General features: G+C 34.8%; 1 protein-coding gene and 1 long non-coding RNA gene across 3 annotated transcripts in view; one reads left to right on the forward strand and one right to left on the reverse strand.

Moving 5' to 3' along the window:
- Positions 1-266: 266 nt before the first annotated feature.
- The window catches only part of USP47 (ubiquitin specific peptidase 47), a 113,424-nt gene continuing 88,423 nt past the window's right edge, over positions 267-25,267 (reverse strand). For both annotated transcript variants that reach the window (XM_032489013.1, XM_032489014.1), the window contains 14 exons: positions 23,437-23,549; positions 22,639-22,743; positions 20,018-20,225; positions 18,104-18,219; positions 15,992-16,111; positions 13,416-14,193; positions 8,642-8,817; positions 8,209-8,289; positions 6,647-6,762; positions 6,172-6,290; positions 4,173-4,303; positions 2,842-2,889; positions 2,621-2,751; positions 267-1,796 (listed from right to left, as the gene is read on the reverse strand). In XM_032489013.1, coding sequence (XP_032344904.1) covers positions 1,622-1,796; positions 2,621-2,751; positions 2,842-2,889; positions 4,173-4,303; positions 6,172-6,290; positions 6,647-6,762; positions 8,209-8,289; positions 8,642-8,817; positions 13,416-14,193; positions 15,992-16,111; positions 18,104-18,219; positions 20,018-20,225; positions 22,639-22,743; positions 23,437-23,549 — 2,417 coding nt within the window. In that variant the 3' untranslated portion in view covers positions 267-1,621. The remainder of the gene's footprint in view (positions 1,797-2,620; positions 2,752-2,841; positions 2,890-4,172; positions 4,304-6,171; positions 6,291-6,646; positions 6,763-8,208; positions 8,290-8,641; positions 8,818-13,415; positions 14,194-15,991; positions 16,112-18,103; positions 18,220-20,017; positions 20,226-22,638; positions 22,744-23,436; positions 23,550-25,267) is intronic.
- On the forward strand, positions 8,266-22,335 carry LOC116666441. Its single transcript, XR_004323291.1, has 3 exons — positions 8,266-8,276; positions 12,703-12,706; positions 22,242-22,335. It is a non-coding gene; the product is annotated as an uncharacterized LOC116666441 (long non-coding RNA).

Genomic DNA, 25,267 nt, shown 5'->3' on the forward strand with positions numbered 1-25,267 from the left:
AGACTTTTAAGATACTATGAAATCTCAGTCATTACATTCACACTGCAGCCACATTTGCTAATGATATTTTCTAATTCTTTCTTAAAAGGAAAAATGGGTCAAAACTTGATTTTGAAATACTGACAGGATCCTCCAATGGTTAAGTATTAACATCTTTTCATCTCTCTTATGAGAATTTTACTGTAAACATAATCATAGAAATGAGATATTCAACACATGTTGCAAAATGTTGTATTAAAGAAAACAGATCTCTTCTGAACCCAGGCTCTTCATCCACAAAAGTTTAATGACTAAAATAACACAACAGAATGAACAAATGTTTTATTGGCATGTTCATTGTTGTAAACAGCATCTGGCATGAAAAAGTTTTACCAAAACCTTTTTATTTTTATAAATTAGATGGTATTTTCAAAATTTACGTAGAATTGTGTTCATTGAATAGGTGTATTTAGCAAAGCAAAAACTTGCCGATCCTAACAGACTCTGCAATGAGATCATGTTGACTGCGTTAGCCTGTGCCATGAACTGACATACTAGCAAGTTTATTCAACACGATGTTAAGACGCTTCCCCAAAGTTAAACTACATGTAACTACATATCAACTCCAAAAATTAAGGTGAGACTTATAAGGGTTCTAGAAGATTCAAACTTGAAGTAAATCTTCAAAAATAAATGTACAAAAGGAAAAAACTCAAAGCCGCTGAAAAGAAAAACCTCATTAACAAGGGCAAATCCAATCGTGTGGGACTCAGCACTGAGGAACCTCACTGAGGATTACATTTACACGGACTGCTATACTTTTCAGTGTACACAGATGTACGTCATGAATGATCTGTGAAAGGAATATCCATGGGAAATAGCTGGACTGCAATTATGATAACTCAATAGGATCAATTTTATTTACATGCTGAACGAACGAGTAAAACGTATTCTCTACATCCATAACTTACGTACAGTTATAATTACAATACTGCAGCAATTTGAGCTGCCACCTGCTAGGAGCAGTCTAGGGAAACGTTTTGATGTTCCAGAATCATGTTTTTAATACTCCGCGAAAAATGAAACTAAATAAAAACACAACTTCACAATTCTTTACTGGGTTACAGCTGGTTCTAAGAATTTCTTTCTTCAGCTCCTGTTTTTGCTGCTTTCCAAGAGTCAACACACGTTGCATTTACTTTTGAATTGTCAATGAGGTAATGTGTGTATCAGTGAAATAAACAGAAAATTCATTCATTTATGGCCTTTGCACAGCTTTTATTATTAAGCTATGAGCATCCTGTTTGAGGCTGGTTTTACTAGCGGCTATGTGCACATCTGTCCGCAAGAAAAGTTTACTCATTCCCCTTCCCCCTTTTCTAGTAGCAGGTTTTGCTTTTTGTTTTTATTTCTTTGCACATCCCTTTTCACTTTACAGTACATTTGACTATAGTGCACAACATGATTCCAAGTCAAAACAGTGGCCCATTGGGCACTGAGCTTCTGATTGGTGAAGGGCAGTCCAATCAGTGCTGGTGTCACTGGGTTACCCCTAACCACGTCCGGCCGTAATGGCACTACACAGTAGCAGTGACCCATTTAAAACCAAAAATCCCCCAGCGAAAATGCTACACTAGCAGAGTCAGTCTTGAGTCAGATCTTTATTTGGTGCTCCATCCAGATATATTTTTAGTGCTTTCTCTTTCCGAGGTGAGTATGTTACACGATGACCCGTCTTCTGGAGTCGACTGCTTTCTTTTTTCATCAGTTCATTTCTTTGCTCATCTGTCAACTCCATTAATTCTTCTGTTTTATCCCTACATTTAAAATATTAATACATATTAGACCAGTCTAGTCATCTGCCTCCTTTAATTTATGCTTAAATGCCGTAATGCTTCTCAGTGAGAAAATGAAATCTAATTGTCACCACTGAAGTTAAATAACCTCATCTATTTCTAATGTGCTTGTTGTATTAACATAGTACACACTTCTAAAAATGGCACAGAATAATTTCCATGTTACTATTAGTATAATAACGGCTATCATTAATGAACATCTATTTTTAGCAGGTACTATACCAGTTTTTTTAAAATGCAATAGCCTAACTCTCATAAAATCCTGCGAAGTTGACATCATTGTCATTTTACAGATGAGGACCTAGGTAAATAACAAAGCTAAATCTGAACCCATATTTGTCAGGCTCCAATGACTATCCTTTTTCCTCTGTATCTGTAATGTCCAGTACGGTAGCCACTAGGCACACTTGCCTACTGAATGCCTGAGACATGTCTGATCCAAATTGAGATGGGCTGCAACTGTAATATACACACAATATTTCTAACTTACAAGAAAAAGAATGTAAAATATCTTAACAATGATTTTTATATTGATTACATGTTGTAATGATATTTTAGATGTACTAGGTTAGAGATATTTTATTAAAATTACCTTCACCTTTTTATTTTTTAAAATGTGGCTCCTAGAAATTTCAAAATGTAACATGTGGCTCTCACTATATTTCTACTACACATATGGGCTGCTGTATATCATAACAATAATAAAGCTATTTATGAAAAAAAGAAATATAGGAACAACAAAAATGCTACATCACTAGGAATAACCAAAACACTGTGAATGTTACCTATAAAATATGACTGCACCATCATCACAGATATAAAGGGGCCAGACATTCAGGGTAGAAACTTTAGGATTCCAGTCCAAATCCTGATGAATATCAAGGACAGAAATATCGCAGGGAAAAGTTCCTCTACCCTAAGGAGAAATGAATGAATGAATAAATCATACCATTAGCCGTGTTTACTGAGCCCTAGCACCCAGACGCAAACGTTCTCAGGGCCTTACCTTGGCAAATTCAATATCTTCCAAAGGAATTCCACTGATTTCACAAAGCTGTAAAAGGAAACAATCTACATGAGTTCATTAAAAAAATAAATTTGCTTAGACAAGTTATTTTCCTTTTGCCATATAAACACAAAAACAGCTTTATTTTTTCAAAGAAATAATATGTTTGATATAAAATGTTTTTAAAAAGCAGGAAGGGAACACTCTCTTCTGTCCACCTGCAAATGCTATGTCTCAGAGATATCAATTTAGTATATTCCTTCCAGACCTTTTCCCTATGCATATATAAACTATATGAATTGAAATCATATATTCAAAACTACTGAATTCTTAGATGTGGAACTGCACATCTGAAATGCTGATAAACAAAGCCAAACTACCCCTGAAAATATTATATCAATTTAACCACTTATCAAAGGTGCATGATATTGCCTGTTCTACCCAAACCTTGATGACTCTAGGTATTTTCTGATTTTCTAAATTTTTACCAATTTAAGAGTTTAAAAATGCTATTGTTTTAACTTGTATTTCTTCTTCTATTAACGGCCTATTCATGTTCTTTATTTTAAAATTAGACTGTCTAGCTTATTAATTTGTAGCTCCTTTTAAATTATGGACATCATGTTTCACATATTTTCAAATAATTTTTCCTTCTTTTTTTAGTTTGGTTCATAGGTTGCTTAAAAAAATTTTTTTTTCTGGCTGTGCACTAGTTTAAACTTTTATGTTGTCCATCTTTTTTGTTTTTGGCTTTTGGTATTATAAATATCCTTCCCTCTCTGGGATTATAAAAATATTTTCAATATTTCTAAAAGCCTAAAACATTTATCATTTTATTGTATTTTTAGATATAAATTTAATACATTTAGAATTTATTTTTGTGTTTGGTGTGAAATATGCAAATAGATTTTTTTGCCAAAATGCCAATTGTCCTAGTACCACTTATAAATAATTCACCTTTTCCCCAGAGATCCTCAGAATTCCCACATTTAAAATGCAAAAAAGACCTTCATCTGGATTCCCTACTCAATTCTACCTCATTTGTTTTTTAAAATACATACAGCAATTTACTCTAGTAAGTCTAACTAATCCTAACTACTTAGGACAAAGTTGATGCAAGTCACAGAAAGTGAGGGTCCACTTCTGGATGGCCAGAAGCCAGTGTCATTTTTCAAAGCATCAGCAGCAGAAGCAATAGTGCGGCACAAGGTATGACAGAGACAAAGAGAGAGAGGTTGCTGCTTCAGTGTTTGGCAATCGCTGCCTAGAGTATCTCTTACGCAACATGGCGAAAAACTTGTATTAGTTCATTTTGTTTAAAATGAGCTTACCTTCTCTCGCAACTCATCAACACTACTGCTTTCCAACACAATCTCCTGGAAGGGATCCAGCTTCATCTGTGAAGGCCTCCACCGTCTGGACAAAACTGCAAGTTGTGACATGGATTTCATCTTCTCCACCCCTGAGAATACGCAAGATTAGGCTGTCATTCTATTTACTCCACAAGTTCATAATTTGCCTCTTCTTGTACTGCCTGACTAAACAAAAAGATTTACTTTAAGCATTATTCTTATCACTCCCTTCTGATTCCTGTGTGAAAATCATTATCAAATCATCTTCACTTTATCTCCTTTATTTCACTCAAGCTATCATTAATTCTTCTCTTTTCATTTACTCCCAAATTTACTGATTATTCAAAACCCAGCTTAACTGTCACCTTTCTCTTTAATGTACACAGGAGCCAACCGTACTGATTTGGTCCTCAGTACCTATCATTTTGGAATTACAGGTTTGCAGCTCTGGTTCTCCCACTGACTGTGCACCTGGGGGGCAATCGCTGGTCTATATTCATTTCTGGAGCACCAGGGATCAGCAATGTCTGGCAAGTTACAGGTCCATAAATGTTTCTTGGATTTAATCCAATGACTTACTTCTTATTCAAGTATTTTGATGCTAAAATATATACTGAAATGATACTGATGCAGGCACCAACCAACAAGTGACATGTTCTGGCTAATCCATCTCTGCTAATATACTCAATCCTTCCTAATAAGGGTGACTCCTTCATCTCTCACTGGCCTACCCAGAACAGTGATTATTCTCTAAGGCCCCAGGCGTCAGAGAAGGAATTACAATCTGGAGCACTTGCCTACAAATCATCTAGACGGTGTCCTGTTTGTTCCTTGTCTCCCCAGTTAACGTGTCAATTAATCAGAATTTCAAACACTGAAAATTTAAAGCAAATTAGACCTGAAATAGCCTGAAATAAGTGAGGTATTAGTATTATTGAGCCCTCTGAAAACTATCATCATCTTACATAAAAACATCCAGAACTTAAGATATTTTAATTTTTATAGAAAAAGGAAAATAAAAATCTTTCTAAGCAACAGCACTATGACACAAAAGAATATAGAACCAGTTGTTTCCCTTGATATCTCCCCCAAAGCCAACTTCTCCCCTAACTCCTCCAAAAAACATTACATCAAATGTGCCACTGTTGATAAAAACCAGGAGGTGTGACAAACACAACTGCTCTTCTAGGTCACTGTTACACTGGTACGGGTTGAGTGGTGTCCCCCTGCAAAAGAGCTGTTGAAGTCCTGACCCCTAGTACCTCAGAAGGTGGCCTTATTTGGAAATAGGGTTGTTACAGTGGTATTCAAGTTAAAATGAAGTCATTAAGGTGGGTACTAATCCAACATGACTAGTGTCCTTATATCATAATACGGGAAATTGGGACACAGATAGGAAAACCCACAGGGAGAACAGCATGTGAAGATGAAGGCAGAGATCAGGAGGATGCATCTACAAGTCGACGAACACCGGAGCCTGACGACAAACCGCCAGGAGCCAGGAGAGAGGCATGGGACAGGTTCTCTGTCTCAACCCACAGAAGGAACCAACCCTGACAGCACTCTGATCTCAGACTTCTACACTCTGAAACTGTGAGACAGTAAATTTCTGTTGTTTAAGCCACTCAGTTTGTAGTACTTTGTGGCAGCCTAGAAAACTAATATAATTATTGTTATAAAAATCTCTGAAATTATTTATAGCACAAAACAAAGTAAGTCATAATGAAAAAAGAGACTAATAAACATGGCTAAGAAACTTTTACTTTCTTTAAGAAGTACTAAAAACACAACTTTGAAATTGCAACTTCCCTGTAAGAAGGAATTCATATTCTCAAAATTATAGAAAAGAAGAAATATTTAAAAGGCAAATGGGATCCAGAGGAAAGAAAGAAGAAACTCATTATTTGATAAAAACTACAGGCTTCTATTATTCTGAGAATTTCTAACTGATATTTCCCCACAAAAATATAGATAATACCATCAAGAACTTCAAGGAAAACCTCCCAGTTGCTGGAAATATTAATATCTTCTTCATAAATATGATAATCCAAGAAGACAGTGCCAGGATTCTTCCATGTTTTTTTCCTTAGACGAAACCTACAAATGTGATAAGACATTTTAAACTACTAACTTTGAAATTCTTCACTTAAAAAAAATGACATTAATCTGGCATCAAGGAAAAATTAACTACATTCAAATATAAAAGTCAAGTGGTTACTCATCAAAATTTTGGGAAAATATAATGAAATGCTCTTAAGACATCAAATCTGGTATCCTGCAGAGGAAGTCCAAATTCTAATACTTCTGCTTAGTTCTATTATATTAATCTACAGTACTATTTTTGAATAGTACAGGAATTTTTAATTCTTCTCATTTTAGAAAATTACACCAGTTCATACCAACTGACCATACAGTCTTTCTTCAAAGTGCTGATGACACTAGTTTTACTTTACCTGTCAATACTGAGCTCTAAACCACACTGCTCCCTGAGCTGAGGAATTAACTCCTCTTTTGATTGCCGTACAGTCATTCCTTTAGCAAACACAGCATCTAGCAGGAACTTGCATGGCTAAGAATATAAACAAAAATAATTAGAGCTTGAATCACACATTCAAATAAGGATTAACAAGATGTTTTATTTATACTCTATAGAGTGACAATTATTGCACTAGGTTTAAGAGTCTATCTCCCTAGGTTTAAATCTTGGCTCCACTACTTACTAACCCTGCTACCTTGAGCAAGTCTACTTACAACATTTCTGTGCCTCAGTTTTCTCATCTGTAAACTGGGGACAGTGTCTTCCTAACAGAAATTTTGTGAAGGTTAAAAGAGATAATATATTCCTATTTCCCTTCTTTTAATACAATGATCATAATTTTGAAGTAAAAAGAATGACCCTTATGGACTAAAGTGAAGGAAATGCATACTAATTCTCCAAATACATTCACTAATTATCTCAAAAGAGACATGGTGTCCACCAACTCCAAACTCAGAGGATTTAAGTCAAAACGAGTGTAACAGATTACATAAGAGATATGATTAAAGCCTAATAAAATATTGGTTAAGCAAATAAAGGCCTTCTCTGAAAACTGCAAACTTTATCTCCTCATTTGCTATTTGTTTTTCATGTGTCTAGGTCCTGAATAAGATGTTATAAATATCTTAAAAATAGTCTTTACCTTATTCTTGGGTATTTGCTACAACCCTATATATCACAGGAACTAAGATATTTTATTACTCTCCAAAATGCACAGCCTGTTTAGATCCTTAATCTACCATTTATAAGTTATATGACCTTGGGCAAGTTACTTCTCTGTGCCTCAGTTTCTTAATCTATAAAGTGGGAATAACAGTACTTATATGACAGGGTTAACTGATGAGGATTAAAGGAGTTACTACTTGCAAGCACTTAGAGCACAAAGAAACACTAATGGGGGAGGGTATAGCTCAGTGGTAGATTGTGTGCCAACCATGTATGAGGTCCTGGGTTCAACCCCCAGTACCTCCATTAAAAATAAATAAATAAATAAGCCTAATTACCTTCCTCCTCAAAAAAAAAAAAGATGAAAAAAGGAACACATGATAAATACTCGTTAAATACTAAAAATGGCTCTGTGAACAAAAAAATACCATATACTCTACAGGTCAACTCCTATCCTTCTATAGCATATATGATCGTTCCCAGAAAACAAGCACAAACAAATCCCCTTGTAAAAGCAGGAAAAGGCTGTCACTCCAGCATCTGTAGCAATACTTTAGACCAGCAAGATGACAAAATGGCCTGAGGGTCACATTCATCTGGTGCCTGTTTTTGTAAATGAGACTTTTAGTGGCAGGAGTGAGTACGTGCAACAGAGATAGTATGGCTTGCACAACTAAAACATTTCCTTAAAAAAGCCTGCCAACCCCTGCTTTAGAGAGAGAAAGACAAGTGACTAGTAATAAAATCTGTGCACTGTATGGTTTTAACAACTACCCAAAGTGACCTTACAGTTCTCTTCAGTACATTGCTTACCTCTTGTTCATTGACTAGAAGCTGGTACACTTTAACTCTGTATTCTCCTTTTTTAAGCGCTCTTCCCAGTCTAATGGTAATCTATAAATTAAAAACACTTTTTTTAGATGTCCCAACAGAATAAACTACCCATTCTCACCCCAATTGTTTAGTTTTTCCCTCACATTCTCTATAATTATGGGCTCTTTGAGAAGGGGTGTATCTTTTACCTCTGATTCCCCAGCACCTAGAACATAACTGACACAGCTAACTTTTAACAGATGTTTCCTAGGTAAGTGGAGAAAACAGTAACAGAAAAGCTAATAACCACTAACCATCACAATTCAATTTACCCTTTTAGGGTGTCTATTTCACCTTACTTGAAGTAGTGCAAGATGTTCTCAAATTTATGATTTAAAGCAGATTCTAATTATTCAGAATTATTTTAATCAACCTTATTGTCATCTGAAAATGACGAAAGTGTCTCATTCAGCCGGACGCTCTCAAACTCTTGATTGCTGGCGTACACGCGAAAGACCTTGAAGTGAGAGGACAAAACTCCAACAAAGGGCTCTAAATGTTGTTTGAAAGCAGCCAGAGTAATTCTTTTATCAACATGCACCATCAACCCTAAGCACAAAAACAAAACGAACAGAAACAAAAATGTAAAAGAAACCTCCTGGACTGTAGCTAAAACAGATCATGTACTTTTTATTATTCTGTAAGCTGGAAAAGGGTACCCCTTTTTAGTTATATGAGTTTTAGCTAATATACTACATTGAATGGACAAAAAACACGAATGCTGAATATATGCTAGCTTTAAATGTTCTGAGATATTCAAGTGCTTATCTGCTTATTTATTTTGGCTGCTGAATTCAAAACCAAACTTCTAGGAATTCTTTTCAAATACATACCTTTCTAGTTCTATACAGCAACCAGTGTGGGCTCTGGTTACCTGCCTCTTCTTCCTCACTAGCTATGAGACACAGAGCAAGCCACCAGCCCTGTACCTCCATTTCTTCATTTGAAAAATGGAGATAACAGCACCTACCTCATGGCATCTCACTGAATTCAATGAGGTAATATGTTTAACATGCTTTAGAATAGTGCCATGTAATATATGTAGTAACTGCCTCAAAAACTGTTAGTAAATCCAGTTCTGGGATTTCTACTAGACAAAAATGTCAAGACTAGCATATGAAGACGTCTGTTTTATCATGTGGTTGGACTGTAACAGGAATAGTATCTAAATGGATCAGAAACTCCCACCTCTTCCAGGCTTCAATTTACACTCTCTTGGCATTTTAATCAGACTTTCTTCAAGGAGCTTTATTTTTCCCTAATGCTTACTATTTTAATCTTTTGTCCTTTATTATATAAGCCACTAATGAGGTTAATTCTGGAATATTTCTGTTTACTCTGGTCTTCATCTTCTAGTAAAGAGCAAAAACCTCACTCTCTCTCTCTCTCATAATAAGGCAGTGCAGAATACAAGAGATGCCATGCTGCCTCAGGCCCACGGTCTCTATGCAGCTCTAAGGCTCCCTCGAGGGCAGACTGGTTTTCTGTGAAATTTATATCAAAGGTCCAGGATGAAACCCTAAAACACTCCTAGCTTACATTCTCAGGTTATCTCAATTCTTAGGTAGATCAATTTTTCTAAATTGATTTTTCAAATAAGGCCCATTTACTGTTTTTCTGGTTATAAAATACACGTTCACTATAGAAAATGTGACAAGTATGCATTAGCAGAAAACATAAATGGTGATAGACTTTATTTACCATATATACCATTTGAGGCATTTCTTTTGTTTAAAACGTTCATTTCTAAGCTTTAATGTATGCCTCTAAATGTTAACAATCTAGCTCTTGGTAAACAAGCCTCTATTTATGCAATCCAGTGAGGTACTAAATTTCTTGAAAGAATGGCGTAATGAGGAAATTACTTGGTTAGAAATGAGAAGCCTATGTCTGGATTTCAGTTTTGCCACTTGAGTCTGATAAATGGCTGTCAGTCAGTCAGTCATCCAACCTCTCTGAGCCCTAGTTTTCTCATGGGATCATTACACCAGTCTCATTGATTACTGTTATGACATATGCAGTAAATTCTAAAGTATTGTCAAATATAAGCGATCACTGCCATTTTAGTTTCTCTCATAACTTCTAGTAGTGATGTAGCATAGGAAGACATAAATGTTTACTGGTTACTGATATAATCCAATATGGTGATTAGGACCCAGTGGTTCTGGAGTCAGGTGGCCTGGCCTGAATGAAGTCCTGGTACCTCCTCACATGTTAGATTTGTGACTTTGACTTCTTAACATCTCTGTACTTCAATTATATCTATTCTAAAATGACGATAACAGTGTTTATACCTCAGTATGTTTTTGGGTCAATATATGTAAAATGCTTAGCAGAGTACTGGCAAAGTGTTAGCTGAATTGATGAGCTGTAATTATTTTGTAGTTTTAGAGAATACCATCATAGAATTTTTCCTATCTACCGCTTCAAACTGAAGAGTTCAGTCTCTTCACAGTGCAACCTCAAAATAGCCTCAAAGGCTTTTCTTTTTTTTTTCCTTTCTTTTATGTATTTCTTGAAAGAGGTGGTAACCAAAATTGTACAAAGAAAGTACAAATACAGTACCATTTTTATTACCATGGCCTTCCTCTTTATACCCCAGTGCCTACAGACTACAACAAGGTCACACTGGGACAGCATTTTCAGAGAAAGGTCTATAATTAACTCCCTGAAACAATTCCTGGAATATAATGAATTGCTTAAAGACCACCATTTAAAGTGTTGTTTGGTTACTACCTAAATGAGTTGCCTGCACTGTACAGATTGTACCACTCTTCAGATATCAAAGTCTTTGTTTACCTGTGATACTTTGCCACTTCAGCACTATGAAGAACCTGTATTATTACTTATCATCCATGTTTCCCAGGCACCTATCTCAGATTCCTGTGGAACTGTGATGAAGCAGTTTTAGTAGAGACTCCTGAAACTGGTGGCTGCTGGCTATCATCCCCACCCCGTACCCGTAAGCCAGTTTTATAAACATGAAAAGGTATTTTCAGGGTTTTCACCTTTTATTTTCAAACAAACCTTCTCTATGTCTTTTAAAAGCCCAATAAATTGTAGTAAATGATTTCTCTGCATCTCATGTTTACTACTTCAATGGAATGCTAGTAAAGTAGCCCACGATGAATTTCCAAAAAGGTTAAAATAGCCAGCAATTTCCTTTGTAAAGATTTCACTGGCCATTCTAAGATGGAAATGAGACCCTTCAGACTATAATTCTAAGTATTTCCACTGAACCCTTCTTAAGGTTGAGACTATCATGTAGTCAAGTTTTCAGCACATCATTTTAAACAAACCCCTTAAAATAAATTTCTAACCTTTTCCTAAAGAGAAGCTATCTTTAATTTCTCCAATGCCAATGTCCTTGAAGGGTTAAGTATGGTAAGAAAGCACAGTAGCTACTAGCTATCTTTCCATTACTCTCATGTGAGGAAAGTAAGTTAACAGTGGTAGCAGCTATAGCAGGGTGAAGAATGAGTACTAAGCTTACAATCAGAATTCCTGAATCTGATCCCAGCAGTGTGACCTATTAACTGTGTGACCTCAGGAAAATTATTTAACCTGTTTGAGCCAGTTTCTTCATCAGTGAAAAATGTCTAACAATATCAATTTTACACAACTGTTGAGAACTAAAATGAGATAACGTAAGTTAATGAGTTATAAGAAAAAACTCCATAGCAATTTAAAGCATTACTATAAGAGACTTTCTCTATCTCCATTTTAGCCCACCAATCCACATTTTCCCACTTCAGTTTCTGCAAGATGTAGGTATGGATGTCAAATAATTACATTGTTATTTGGACCTAATTAATTAAAAACACAGATTTATGTATTTTTACAACTGATTTCATAATTTCTACCACTTCTTTTTAAAAGACCCAATTTTGAGACTCCAGGCATCACAGCATTTAACTCTTACAGTGGCTGTATATGCACCTTCTCCCCATGGGACGCAGCGTAAGGCTGTACTCAGCCGTCTCCACATCTAACAAACACACAGGCCTGGCGAATACTATGGAGTCAGGAAATAATAATTGTGTGGGTGGGTAAATGGACTCATCTGAAGAGTGGGACCCTCTTCCAGAAGTAATGGAGGCAAGTGCACTCAATCAGAAGCCTCAATTTGTAGGAATGGTTATACAACTTACTAGCTATGTATGTATTTTGGGGCAAGTCATTCATTCTTTATGAGTTTCAGTTTTCTTATCGATCGAATGAGGATATCAATGTTTGCTTTCTTAATTTCAGAGAAGCTTCAAGTGAGAACAAAAAAAGTGAAAACTAAAATATAAAAATATTAAGGGGTAATATTAATATTTGTCTTGTTAAAGACTAATGCAAAGTATTTAGGTTTTCAGCTATTTCCCTTCTGTACTTGAAGATTTTGTATCTTCAACCTGGTTGTCCTGCTAACTCTCTGGCTGGTTCTAGTCTGGTATTTTATGAATTCTTTTATTTTAAATTTCACACAATGTTGGTAAGTTTTTCTTGTTGCTTGTCCCAAATGCCCAAACTGAGAGATCTCTCATCTTTCTGAGATAATATAATTTGGAATTTCTAGTTCATCTCTTGTCTAGAGCTTCCTTCAAAGAAACTTGGGGGGAAGAAAAGACCCTTTCCTTTCTCTGACATTCCCAGTTAGTTACAGACTTTTTAGGGGGTGTAGGAAGGGCACTATTTACATTAGGTGATGGAAGAAAGGAGGGGATGCAAAAATAAAAATTTTTCTGGGCACTGAATATAAAATTTTACAAAGTGTCTGGCCTTTTTTTTTTTTTGCTATATTAGTTAATTTTTAAACTATTTCTCTCTCTCTCTCTCTTTTTTTACTTAGTACTGTTATAATCCTTTCCTTTAAAAAAATTCTTAATTCTTTTCTTTCTTTTTTTAAAAAAAAATTATCTCACCAGAGTTCTGACATCATTATTGTCATAGGTCTAATGCATAGGTCTAAGAACACCACTCACAACAGCATCAAAAAGGAAAGCAGAGGTGACACAGAATAATCTTGTAATTCAGGAAGTTACAAGTAGTCTTAGAACAAAGTACCTAACTTTTAGCTGATTTTCTTAACTAAAAATGTAAATAAACTGATAAAAAAATTGAGGATGTTTCAAGGGGCCTTTTTCTTTTCGAGTACATACATTTGTGTCCTTCCCCAGAACCTTCATCTGCAGCATAGGGTTCTGCTTTGAAATACATGTACTGCAGTTCTCCCCTACTCTTGCCACTCTCATCATATTCACTATCAGTTCCGGAGTCTTCTTCAGCTGTATCCCAAGTCTCCTTTTTCCCTTCATTTGCTTTAGTTCTTCTGCTACTTGTGATGCTGTGAGAGTCAAGTCCATTAGCCAAAGGGATCTGAGCATTATCTGCATTGCACAAAGTGTCACTACTATGACTGGAGCTAAGAATATCACTGTCCACTGAACTTGTACTCCTGTCATTATTCACATCTGAGTCTGATCGTTCCTCAGACTGAAAATTTTCAGGATCAGAAGTATGAATATGCTGCTCAAGTTCTCTATTATCCACCGATGCTGAAGAGTCCCTCTCGTTGAGAGGTGATTCAATGTTCTCAAAGTCACTTGTTTCAGTACTTTTGCTGCTGTCCCCATTATCTCCCTCCTGCTGCTGCTGTAGCGACAAGCTTTTGAGTTTTTCAGTGCTTTCTTCTAGAATAGCTTCCACAGACTTAAGGCTCCCTGCAGGTCCTTTGACTCTTTCACAGTCATCATCCACATTACCAGAATCACCCCCAGCTTTCTGGTATGCTGTCCTTTTGGAATAAGATCCTGGGGATTGTTCAGGTAACAAAACAAATAATCTGATTGTATTTGCATGCCGATCCAGGAGTTTCCATAAATGAGAGTCTGTAAAGGCCATCTGGTAATCCAAAGTCTCAGAACTTTCAACAAACACCTAAAGAGTAAGTCAAAGAATTTTATTACATCATTAATTTTGGTGACATTCTCATTCATCACAAGATTAATATCACATCAATATAAGATAGTGCACAATAAGTTATGAAATCTGAAATGATAGTGTTTCTAAGGGACACATGCATTGCTTTTGGAGACTAAATAAAATAAACATTATGTTTATGTCTTTGCAATTAGCCATAAAAAAAATTGTGCTGAGACAGATCACACACACACAGACACACACGTACACAGATATTCAGTTTGTTGGAATACGTATAAAAACATGTTGGGAATGCAACACCAAAATCCAGATTAAATAAAAAATCTAATGGACAAATAACTTGATTCTATAGGAAATAAACTGTAAGGAAACAAAAAACACGTAGGGGAATCTTTAGATTAAAACAAACTAGAGATATTATGAACTTTATTTGGATCCTGACTTGAACAAACAAATCTTATTGGAAAAAAATTTTTTTAAAAACAAATCTTATTGAAAAAAAATTTTTAAGATAATCAGGGAAATTTGAACATTGACTAGACACTGTTTGACATTAAGGCATTTCTGTTAATTTTTAAAGGTGTAATAATGTAACTGTGGTTATGTTTTTAAAAAGAGTTCTCATCTTTTAGAAATATACATTCAGAGTTTTTTATAGATGAAATGATATGATGCTGGGAATGTTTTCCAAAAAATCTGGAGGAAGTAGTTGGTTAAATATACATGAAACAAGACTTGATAATTATACAAGTTGGGTGATAAGTACATAAGGCTTCATTACAACATTCTCTGTACTTCTTTATGTTTGAAATTTCCTCTTAATAGTTTTTTTTTTTTAATGAAATGCATATACATAAATCTGGCTATTAGGAGTAGCATTTTGAATTTTGCATGAAAAGATTACATACATGTTGTAAATCAGGACTATCAGTTAACCATTTAAAAAAAAAGTTCCCTCCCACTCCTTACCCTAAAATAGGGTAGATTCGAGATTTTAATGTTACAAATATCACACACAAGTATTAGAAGAAACTAGAAGTAAATAAAAATTACACATTAGAATTAATAAAACAATACCAAAAAAGGTTAAATGAGATAAAAGACCAGACTGCACTAAGATGAATGAGACTGGAAATAGTGATAAATAAAAGATGGTAAACAAGGAAAATTTTGGATGCAATTTATTCAGAATGAACCCATGGCATTAGGAACAAAAACACAGGAAAATAATAAATGACAAAACACATAATGAAACCAAGAGATGAAACAAAAAGATCAACATGAACTTTCTCTTTTCTTACATAGATAAAAGAGTAGGCAAAGGAGATAATGTTGGGTGAATCCAAGATAATTTTCTCTATACTAGGCATGCTTCAGACTTTCACCACGAATACTGCTTTATGGGAGAAGCTCAAGAATGAACAAAATCCAGAGGACATAATCATTGTGACCAGAACTAGTCAAAAAGGCTCCACCAAAGAGGCAGGACGGATCTGGGGCTTGAAAAAAAAAAAAATGCAGGGAGAGGGAGAACAATACTGCAGGTGAGGGCAGCACATAAACAAGGCAAAGAGGAGAATCAGCAAGACCGATTCAGAGGACAGAAAGCAGCTCGATTTGACCTGACTACAAAGGAAGGTACTGGGAGGATGTGAGGATTTAAAAAGTAAATTTCAGACTGGTGAATATTATTCAGGTGGTGAATAGTTCTAGAGGCCAGGCTTATAATATTAAATTTAATTTCATTTACTATTTGTAGCATAGAAAACTAGTAATGAAAAAATAAAAAACATACCTTGTTACTTCTAAAAAAACCTTCAGCTTTCAGGGTTTTATTGGGCACAGTGAGAAGACGCAAATCATTGTAGCAGCGTTCCAGCACAATTCTCATTGTTTCAGCAGGTAAATGGATGGCCTACAATTAAAGTAATCTGATTAAAAAGTACTCTTTCAAGAATAATTCTGCTTGACTTGGAAATATGGGAAAATAAGACACTGCTGAGTTCTTAAAAACAGCAGAAAGAAAATTAAGAGAAAAATAATCTTAGTAGAGGTTAACAAATTTTTAAAGAATCTATGGGAAAACTTATTAGTCCCATCCATTAATTATGCTGTACATCAGGAGAACAGAGTATCACTTACAAATGTATGCTCTGAAACTATTCTTTTACTAAATCAATTTTCTTCTGTGTACAATGAGATTAAATTAATAGGTAAACTTTAAACTTATTCTAGCATTTAATGTCCTTAATTTTGGTGTCATTTTAGAAATTTCTCATGAAATGAGCAGGTAAAAACAATTTAAATTTTACAAAATATGATTTGTTTTGCCATAATAACTAGTCCTTAGGAAACCTAGGAATACTTTAAACACTACAGTTCTTGGCATCCTGTTTTCTGACTGTCTTTATTCTCTACAGACATATTCTGCCCGCCCTACCCAAAATAATCAGCTTCTTTTTTCTTTCTTTCTTTCTTTTTTTTTAATTGAGTTATAGTCATTTTACGATGTTGTGTCAATTTCCAGTGCAGAGCACAATTTTTCAGTTATAATGATCAGCTTCTTCAGGTGATGAAATGCATGTGGTTTCTTGGGTTTTTTTTTTGTATTCAACCTCAGTGCTCATATTCTAGATTAAGCTGTAATACAAAGTGATTACACTAATGTAGTCTTTGAGTGATTTAATCATAAACGATGCCTTCACAATATTACTTGTTTCCTCCAATTATTACTTTGGCAAAAGTGTTAGAAGTCACTGCTTTTTTTAAACATAATAATTAAAAATCAACTTCTACATAATAGTTCATAATTTTTTTTCACAGAAAGAGCATTTATTTGTTTTACTCATGTTCACAACAACCCTGTTAAGATAGGCATTAAAAAACCCCAGATGAAGTAAAAGACAAGACTACCATAAAATGAATGACTGGAAATTACTGGAAACTGGACTCAACTTCTTGACCTGCGATCACTGAACAATTTCTACCACAAGGGATCTTAATGTGAGGTTTAAGAACCCTGGAAAATTTTGCCTATGTTCCATAGAGTACAGGAGCCCTGAAAGGATAATAACCATTTCTCTGGAGTGGATTAGTTTTTTTGTCCAAGGAAATCTGAATGTTTTCATCATATTTTTCCAGCTCAAAAATTCTGAATGAGCCTATGCTCTTTACCACCAACTCACACAATATGGTCAACATTTAATGCATCACCCTCCCTGTCAAATCTGCTCCCCAACCTTATTCTTCTATTCACATAGAATATCACTACCTTTCTGGTCACTCCAGTGCGAAACTCCTCAGGTCCTCTGTGTTCTGGCCGTGCTCCAGTGTTCACCAATCACAAGTGCCGCCAATTCTATTTATACATTCATTCCTGCAATCTCCACTTCTCTTAATTCTGGTTATATGCCTTCACCTGCATTATTTCAACAGCCTCCTCATCTATGTTTTTGACTCCTCCCTCAGTCCACTGGGAACACAGTCTAGTGCTGCCAGAATGACCACCCTATAGCAGAGCTCTCATCCTACCACTGCTGTACTTAGAAAAACAACCTACTTCTTATTGCCTACATTAAACAGAGTCCAAACTTTTGTGTGTACATTTTAAAACCCTCCATGAGATAGAGTGAAGCTGTATTTCCAGGTACGTAAACAATGATTCAGCCAAACACACACGTCACTGCTACATGTACTAGCTTCACACTTTCTTACCTCCACACTTAGGTCAGCGTGTTTCTTCCATTTGAGGCATCCTTCTCTCCTAACCGCAGCTGTCTCCGAGCTATAAATATTGGCTCCTTGAGGTAAATATTGGCCAATTCCTGTATTTTACTCATAACTATCACACAGTGCTTTGTACACAGTAGGCACTCAATAATATTCACTGACAAGTTTGAAAACTTACCTTTGAAATAAGCTGTTTGAACTCTGTAACTGTTTGATTTAAGTAAGCGCGAACAGTGATAGGAGCAGCTACAGATTCTGCCTTTAGATCAACAATGTGAACTTTCACCATCACTTCTGTCACATTTGAAAAACATAAAAACACAATTGGAGGTTATTAAAAAAATGTCTTTCATAATGTATCATGCATATTAAAACTTCTCTTTCACAGTCTATCACATTACAAACATAAAGAAGCAAAAATGAAGCTAATAAAGCTCTCTTAGATCTCTTTAAAAAACGACAAAAGGCAAAATGTGATTCTTAAATATACACGCTTTGTTTCCTTATAAAACATAACAAACACCGCTGTCAAATTTATCAAACATAAAAATACATATCCGAAGTTCCAAAATACAAACTAAAGCTACAACAGTAAATAAACATAAATAACTAGAGAATGCAAGACAAGTACTACAGGGGACACAGCAGCCCTACTTGCTTTTGACAAACTTCACTGGACAATTCAAGACTTTGTTCATAATCAAAGACCTCCTCTCCTCAAAATAATATTCTCTATATCCTATGGAAAATTCGACAAAAGAGCTTTTGGTTTACATGTTTGTTTTCTGATTTAATTCTTCATGTTACAATTTAATGCCATCTTCTCTCCTGTTTTCAGGAGATCATGCATAATTAAACTTTCAGTCACCAGAAAAATAAATGATCTTCAAAAACCACATTCAGTAGATAGTTGTTCTCTAGCTTAACTGTTCTAATCTCTTATGTGTGTAGTATACATCAATCCTCTGTTTTTTCCCCTATGTTACTAATCTAGTCTTGATTATTAATGAATAAAGGAGATTACTTCGTAAGTTTTACAGTTCACAGTAACAGAGTTCTCTTTTTAAAAAGTGGCTTTATTGCTGACTCATGTTATACTTTCATCATAATTTTTGCAATCTAATTCAAAAATAATCTGCAAGAAAATCCTCCAAAGAGACTCTTTACAGATAGAGCAGCATCTGACTGAAGGAACCCTTGAAAGAATACCACACTTACTCTCCTTTGGAAAGAGGAACCCTCATTAAAAAAAGGAGGTGTATAGGATCCACAGAGGAACAGAATTTGAAAGGGTAGAAGTGTTTTGTAAATTCAATTTTGAGGAATAAAAGTGGAGAACTTAAATCTGGACTCTGATTAATAACCAATGTAAGGGAGCTAGGTTCAAGACAACAACAGCTAAAATTCTGTAAAGTTATTCAAACATTTTAAGTTTCCCCATTTGCTATAGTTTACATATAGTGATTACGATAAAACTTCAGACATAAGAAAGACCAACTAACTGTCTTTAGGGACTACTTTGGGCAAAGCTAGGGGCATAGTATTTGGCTTTCTATAAAGTCTCAAACAAAGAAAAACCCAAGATACTGAGGAATGTGGTAGGTTCAATGAAAATAGAAAAAGCTGAAGTCCCTAGGATCTATAGAAATGGAAAGGATGGAGAAAAATTTTAAATGTTGGCAGTGATGGGGTTATGAAATTGTGTCTTCAACGAGACGCTGAAGAAGACTCTACTTCTGAGACTTGATGGGAATATACTTTTTGGACCAGAGTCTTTATAAAAAGAGAGAAGCAGGCGCAGAGGAAGAGGGAGGGAGGGAAGGAGGATGATTCAGTATTAGAGAAGAGAAATCCCACTGAAGCCTGTAAGCTAGAAGTCTTGTTGCCTGCTTCTTAAATTGTGTGTGTAGGTTTTTTTTTTAAAGTAATCTAGAACTTAATTCCAAGTTTGTTGCTAACTATATCCCAACCTATCAAAATTATTCTACATTTTAAGAACAGGTTAAAAAAATTTAAATTAATTTCTATAAACAACAGACTTTCTTAAGAAAATAAAGTCCATTACAACCCAAAATACCATAAAATTTCTTACCTCCAGGTTTATAAGATTGGAAAACCTGGTCAGGTCTTCTTGTTTCCAACAGCAGGTCAAACATGTATGTTGACTTGACGCCACCTAGCAAAAGTCCCATTGGAGTATCTTCTTCTCCTTCATATGATCGTTCAAGATAATCATGAAACTCATCATATTTAACAAGGCGACAGCAATCCATGGGTATTACCTCTTCTAAATCCATCATCTAAAAGAATATGATACCCGAGAAAAAAGAAACAAACATATAACATTTTAGTCTGATGTGTAACTGTACTATCTAACAAACAATAAAATCCATATATTTATGATTTGCATCAAAGCTCAAAGACACAACTTAAGTGGTATTTTGAAATACCCATACTTCATTATCCCTCAGATTATACACCCTATGCACAGCATGTTTTAAAGACATTTTTGGTTTTTAAAAAAGTTAACATTCTAAACTTTGGATGTACTCAAATTAATGCATTATAAGCTATTGCTCCATCACCGCTAAGCTGGAAACGTAAGGGGAAAACAGCCAACTAGACATGTATCTTTTGTTATCTTAATCCAATTTGGAGAAAAACTGGTAATTCATGTATCTAGTAACTATCTTCCTAAGCACAGGAGGACAGCATACCTTGTAGAGCCACCACAAAGGCCAAAGCTTCTATGTGTCCCAAATGCTAACCCACTCCTCTCTGAACCGTCCCCTTCAATCTTAGCCTCCAGAATACCAACAGCTCAGGGTACACAAATTTCTATCAAACATTTTCCCTCTTAGTCATGTCACTGGTACATGGCATACCCTGGACACAACATCCCTCAAGTGGGAACTGAACCTCCTAGAAATCATAGTCAGACTGCTTAGAAGTATTCAATACTCATCTAAGGTTTGTGATTATGAGTTTAAAGAAAAAAGTATAAGCCTTGGTATGTCCCTGTTGACCTCTACTCATCCCCCACTCTTGTCCCCAGAAATGGAGCTGTATTTTTGTTACATAAGATTGACTTTCTTCTCTCTTCTATTTGACTCTTTACATTTGTGAACTTACACTTCCTATTTTTAAGGCAATATTTTTTTCTTCCTACATTAAAAACTGATGGAAAATACTGCCATCACTGATTGACCTTACTGTGTAAAACTGTTTAGTTAAGACATTGTCTCCATTTTTGTCTTACTTGGTTTCACTATTGCTTTGGAAAGATGATGCTTGCAGCCCACTATTATGTTTAAAGGGTTTTTACTTTAATCAGGTGAACCCAGAGCCATTCATCCATTTTATTGTTTGTTCATTCATTTACTCATTCATATACCCATCCAATTTTGACTCTTTCTTCACCAGGCAAAAGTGGTAGAAAGGCAATTGTGAGCAAAATCGGAATACTCTTTACTCTTGTAAGTGCTTACAGTTTAGCGATGGACAGTAACGTTAATTAAAGTCACAAAATTAAACGTAAGTTTTCAATACTGATAAAGTGTTATGAAAGACCAGGTACATAATACAAGTTCTCAAACTCTGTAGTCTAAAAACCACTTAAGATACTTGCTTAAAATTCATAATCCCATGTGCCAACACATAAATTCAGATTAATTTGTGGGAATTCGTTTTTTAATAGGAATGTGATTCTGGTGCAAGTTGTGCTGGCTCACACTTTGGGAAACAATGCTGGCTATCTTGGGTATTATTTTTACTTCTTTCATTGGTTCTATACATAATTACAAATGAAATAATGTAGTATATAATTTTTTCTTTAGGTAATTCCTGTTCAATTTCAGACAAATGATGCTAATGTTTACATGGAAAAGGCAAAAAGTTTTAATTTCTCAAGTATAATAGATGACATTTAGAATAATCTGGTTAAGGAATGTTTCCTTTTCTATTTACCTTTCAAAACCCACTTATAAAATTGCATTATTCTTAGGATAAAATGCAAACTTCTATTCTTACAAAGCCCCTAATTTCATTTTATGCTACTCTTTTCTCATTCAGGATGATCTAAACACAATGCCCCCCTTTCAGTCTCTTCATCATGCCCTTCCTCATCTCAGGTTTTACATATGCTGTTATGTCTATTTAAACTATTCTTCCTCAACTTTTTGCACACCTGTCTCCTTCTCATGGTTAAAGTCTCAAAATAAATAATCTTAATACACCACTGATTTACTTTATAGCATCTAAACAATAAGATGCTTGCAAGTTGTGACGTTTAAATATTGTCTGCTTTTCTCCCCCAGTGGATTGTAAGCTTCACAAAGGCTTGTTCACTCTGGTATCTCTAACACCTCATGTTGGTTGTCTTGTTCACTCTAGCATCTCTAATGCCTCACATAGTAGACACTCAATAAATAGCTGCTAAATAAATGTAAAGAATAAATATTTTTGTTTCTAATTCTGAGTTCTAGAAAGCTTAACTGGCTTTCAGAGTGAGAAAGTTCTCAAAAGAAATGGAGTACATTTCAAAGAAGAGGTATAAACTACACTCTTTAAAGAGATACGTGACTTAAGTGGGCTATCAGAGCTACTGCCAAGTGCTTATATTACTATTGACTATAATAAAAACTTTGGAAACTATGTTAATACTGCTATGTAAGATTATCAATAATTAAATGCCAACAATGCAATTAAACATACCTTATAAGCCATTTCTACTGCTTCCTTTAAGGTCTTATCCTTATGAACTTCCAATTTATTTTCCATCATTACTTGTTTCACAGGATGCAAACAGAATAATTTTATCTAGAAAATGTAAATGTAAAATATCATCATCAACTCAATAGGTCATGAGTCAAAGCTTAATTCTTTTATAGACAATATTTTTTCCTAATAGTCAAAATAATTATAATTTTCAAAAAACGTAATTGGAATCATTCTCTCTCATGTCTATTCTTCTCACTTAATAATCAATTCTATGTCTCATGGTATAAAAAATACAAAATCATTAATTTTAACAATTGCATGTTTCTTGATAAGCATGTATCACAATTTATGTAATCATTCGCCTACTGATATACATTCAAGTTGTTTCCAATTTTTCTCTAGTTGTGCGTGGAGAATGTACTTGTGGTCCAAATTTTTACATCTGTAATTATCTTATTAGGTAATATTTTCTTAAGAGAATTATATAAAAGACTGCTTAAGACTCTTGATAAATTCTACTCAAATTTCTATGCAGAAAGCTTTATCAATTTTTGTAGCAGAATGTGACAATGTTCATCTCACTGTCACCTCACCAGCACTTAGTATCACCACATTAGTTTTTTATGCATGAAATAAAATCACCTTACCTCAGTAGTATAGCTGGTTACGCTGTTTAGTGATCATGACAGCGTAACTGTCTACAGCATCAACCCAATGAGTTAGTTATGAGAATTGCAGTTAAGCAAAGTTCAATAGCACTTTTTAATTAAAAGTAAAATTATGAAATCAAACCTTGCACGTATTACGCTCAATTTCTCGTTGCCTCTTTTCTTGTTCTTCCAATTCTCTCTCTCTCTGCACCAAGTTTTTAATATGTTCTGGATATTCATCTACTTCTAGAAATTCTATTAATAGTAAAAACAGGGTAAGACAGTACCACTGAGATTGAGCTTCTTTAATTTTGCTCTACCATATTCCCACAGTATATACTTCTACTATAGCTGTTATCAAAATACATCTCAATTACATCACTCTCTCAGCTTGGAACAGGAGCTTCTTCCAGACAAGAGTGAAGAGGTAGTTGATAATGACACATGGTTAGGTCTCAAAAAAGCCATATATTTGTCTGTATAGCTCTTGGCTCCAGACAACTGTAGTATGGAAATTAGTAAGATGTTTAGAATGAAAAAGTCTCCCTTACACTTGAAAATAAAGGCACTTCTGATTTCAAATAGTGCTATCACCATCAAATTGTGTGACCTTTGGCAAGTTTTTCTCCAGACCTTGGTTTCTTCAGTTTATTAACAGCACCTACCACATAGAATTACCACCTGGGATATAATGAAATGTAATAATACGTGTTGATGCTGCTACTACTACAAATGCTATTTATTTGTTTATTATTATTATTCACTAATACGATTTTTCCTTTGTTCTCAAAGCAGTCTTTTAGCTGTCTTCTAATCAAAGAACTTCAGATGTAACTCAAAGTACTAAAAGTGACAATATGAGATTATGACACTGTTTAATAAAGCCAATGATCGTTAGGCGTTAAATGGTGAGAACAACTTATATTAAAAAAAAATCATGCCTCTGTGAAAGTTAAAAATTCACTATTTTTTGAAATGAGCTCTAATTTTAAAAACATTCCATATCATACATACAGTATCATACATACAGTGCCCCCTGGTGCTTGATCACAAAACTAGAGTGATGGTGGGGTGGGCAGAGGATAAAGGAATGCTGTTATTGCACTACTGGAAATATCTGAAATGCTGGGTGTCACAGAGTACATATAAACTACAGTCCTGGCTCTGCCTCCAGGTAGCTCTGACCTTGGACAAGTTACTCTTTAGGGTATAGTTTCTTTATCTGTAAAGTAAGAATGATTACTTCTACTCTGAAACCTCTGTTCGGAAATGACTTGTTATAATTTCTTTTTTCTTCCCTAAAACTATACGGTAAATAATTAAATAGCCCCTATATGACAGACCTTGGATTATATCACTGGTGAAAAGATAAATAAGTTCTAACCCTTGCACCAACTGAATTCACAATCTGATGAGGGTTTACAAAAATGTAAGCAAAAACATTAGACTGCTTAAAATAGATTTTACTCATAGTATGGCAGTTTGTAAACAAAGAAAATATGTTGAAATCAAAGATAATGATTATATTAATTATGAAAAGAATATGAGCATCACCTGTGTATATATCTGCATGTATACACACACATATCCCTATTTGCAAATGCTGCTTTTGTCAGAATCAGAGTCAGCAAGGAAACACAAGAACTGCGGTTTTTCTTTTTAAGAACTGCAATTTTTTAAAGTAATAATTACAGAAAAAAAGGGGCAAGTCCACATGGATGGATGGAAATACATATTTACATAAAGGATTATTTTTAGGATTCTTAATAAAATTAAAATCTAATAAAGGATGCATACTCAACTCATAAAACTTTATTCCTTTTTAAGCAAATAAGCAAGGATATTTAACTCTAGTTCTTAAGAACATTTCTAGAGCAGCAAGCTGGAAGTGTACTTTATCTACAGTTCTCATTCAAAGCCTTTAGATATTAAAATAACCAAAAAGCTTATAATAGAAAAAAAGCAATTTAATA

Source organism: Camelus ferus, chromosome 10 (assembly GCF_009834535.1).
Source record: "Camelus ferus isolate YT-003-E chromosome 10, BCGSAC_Cfer_1.0, whole genome shotgun sequence".
In the NCBI taxonomy this organism is placed as follows: Eukaryota; Metazoa; Chordata; class Mammalia; order Artiodactyla; family Camelidae; genus Camelus; species Camelus ferus.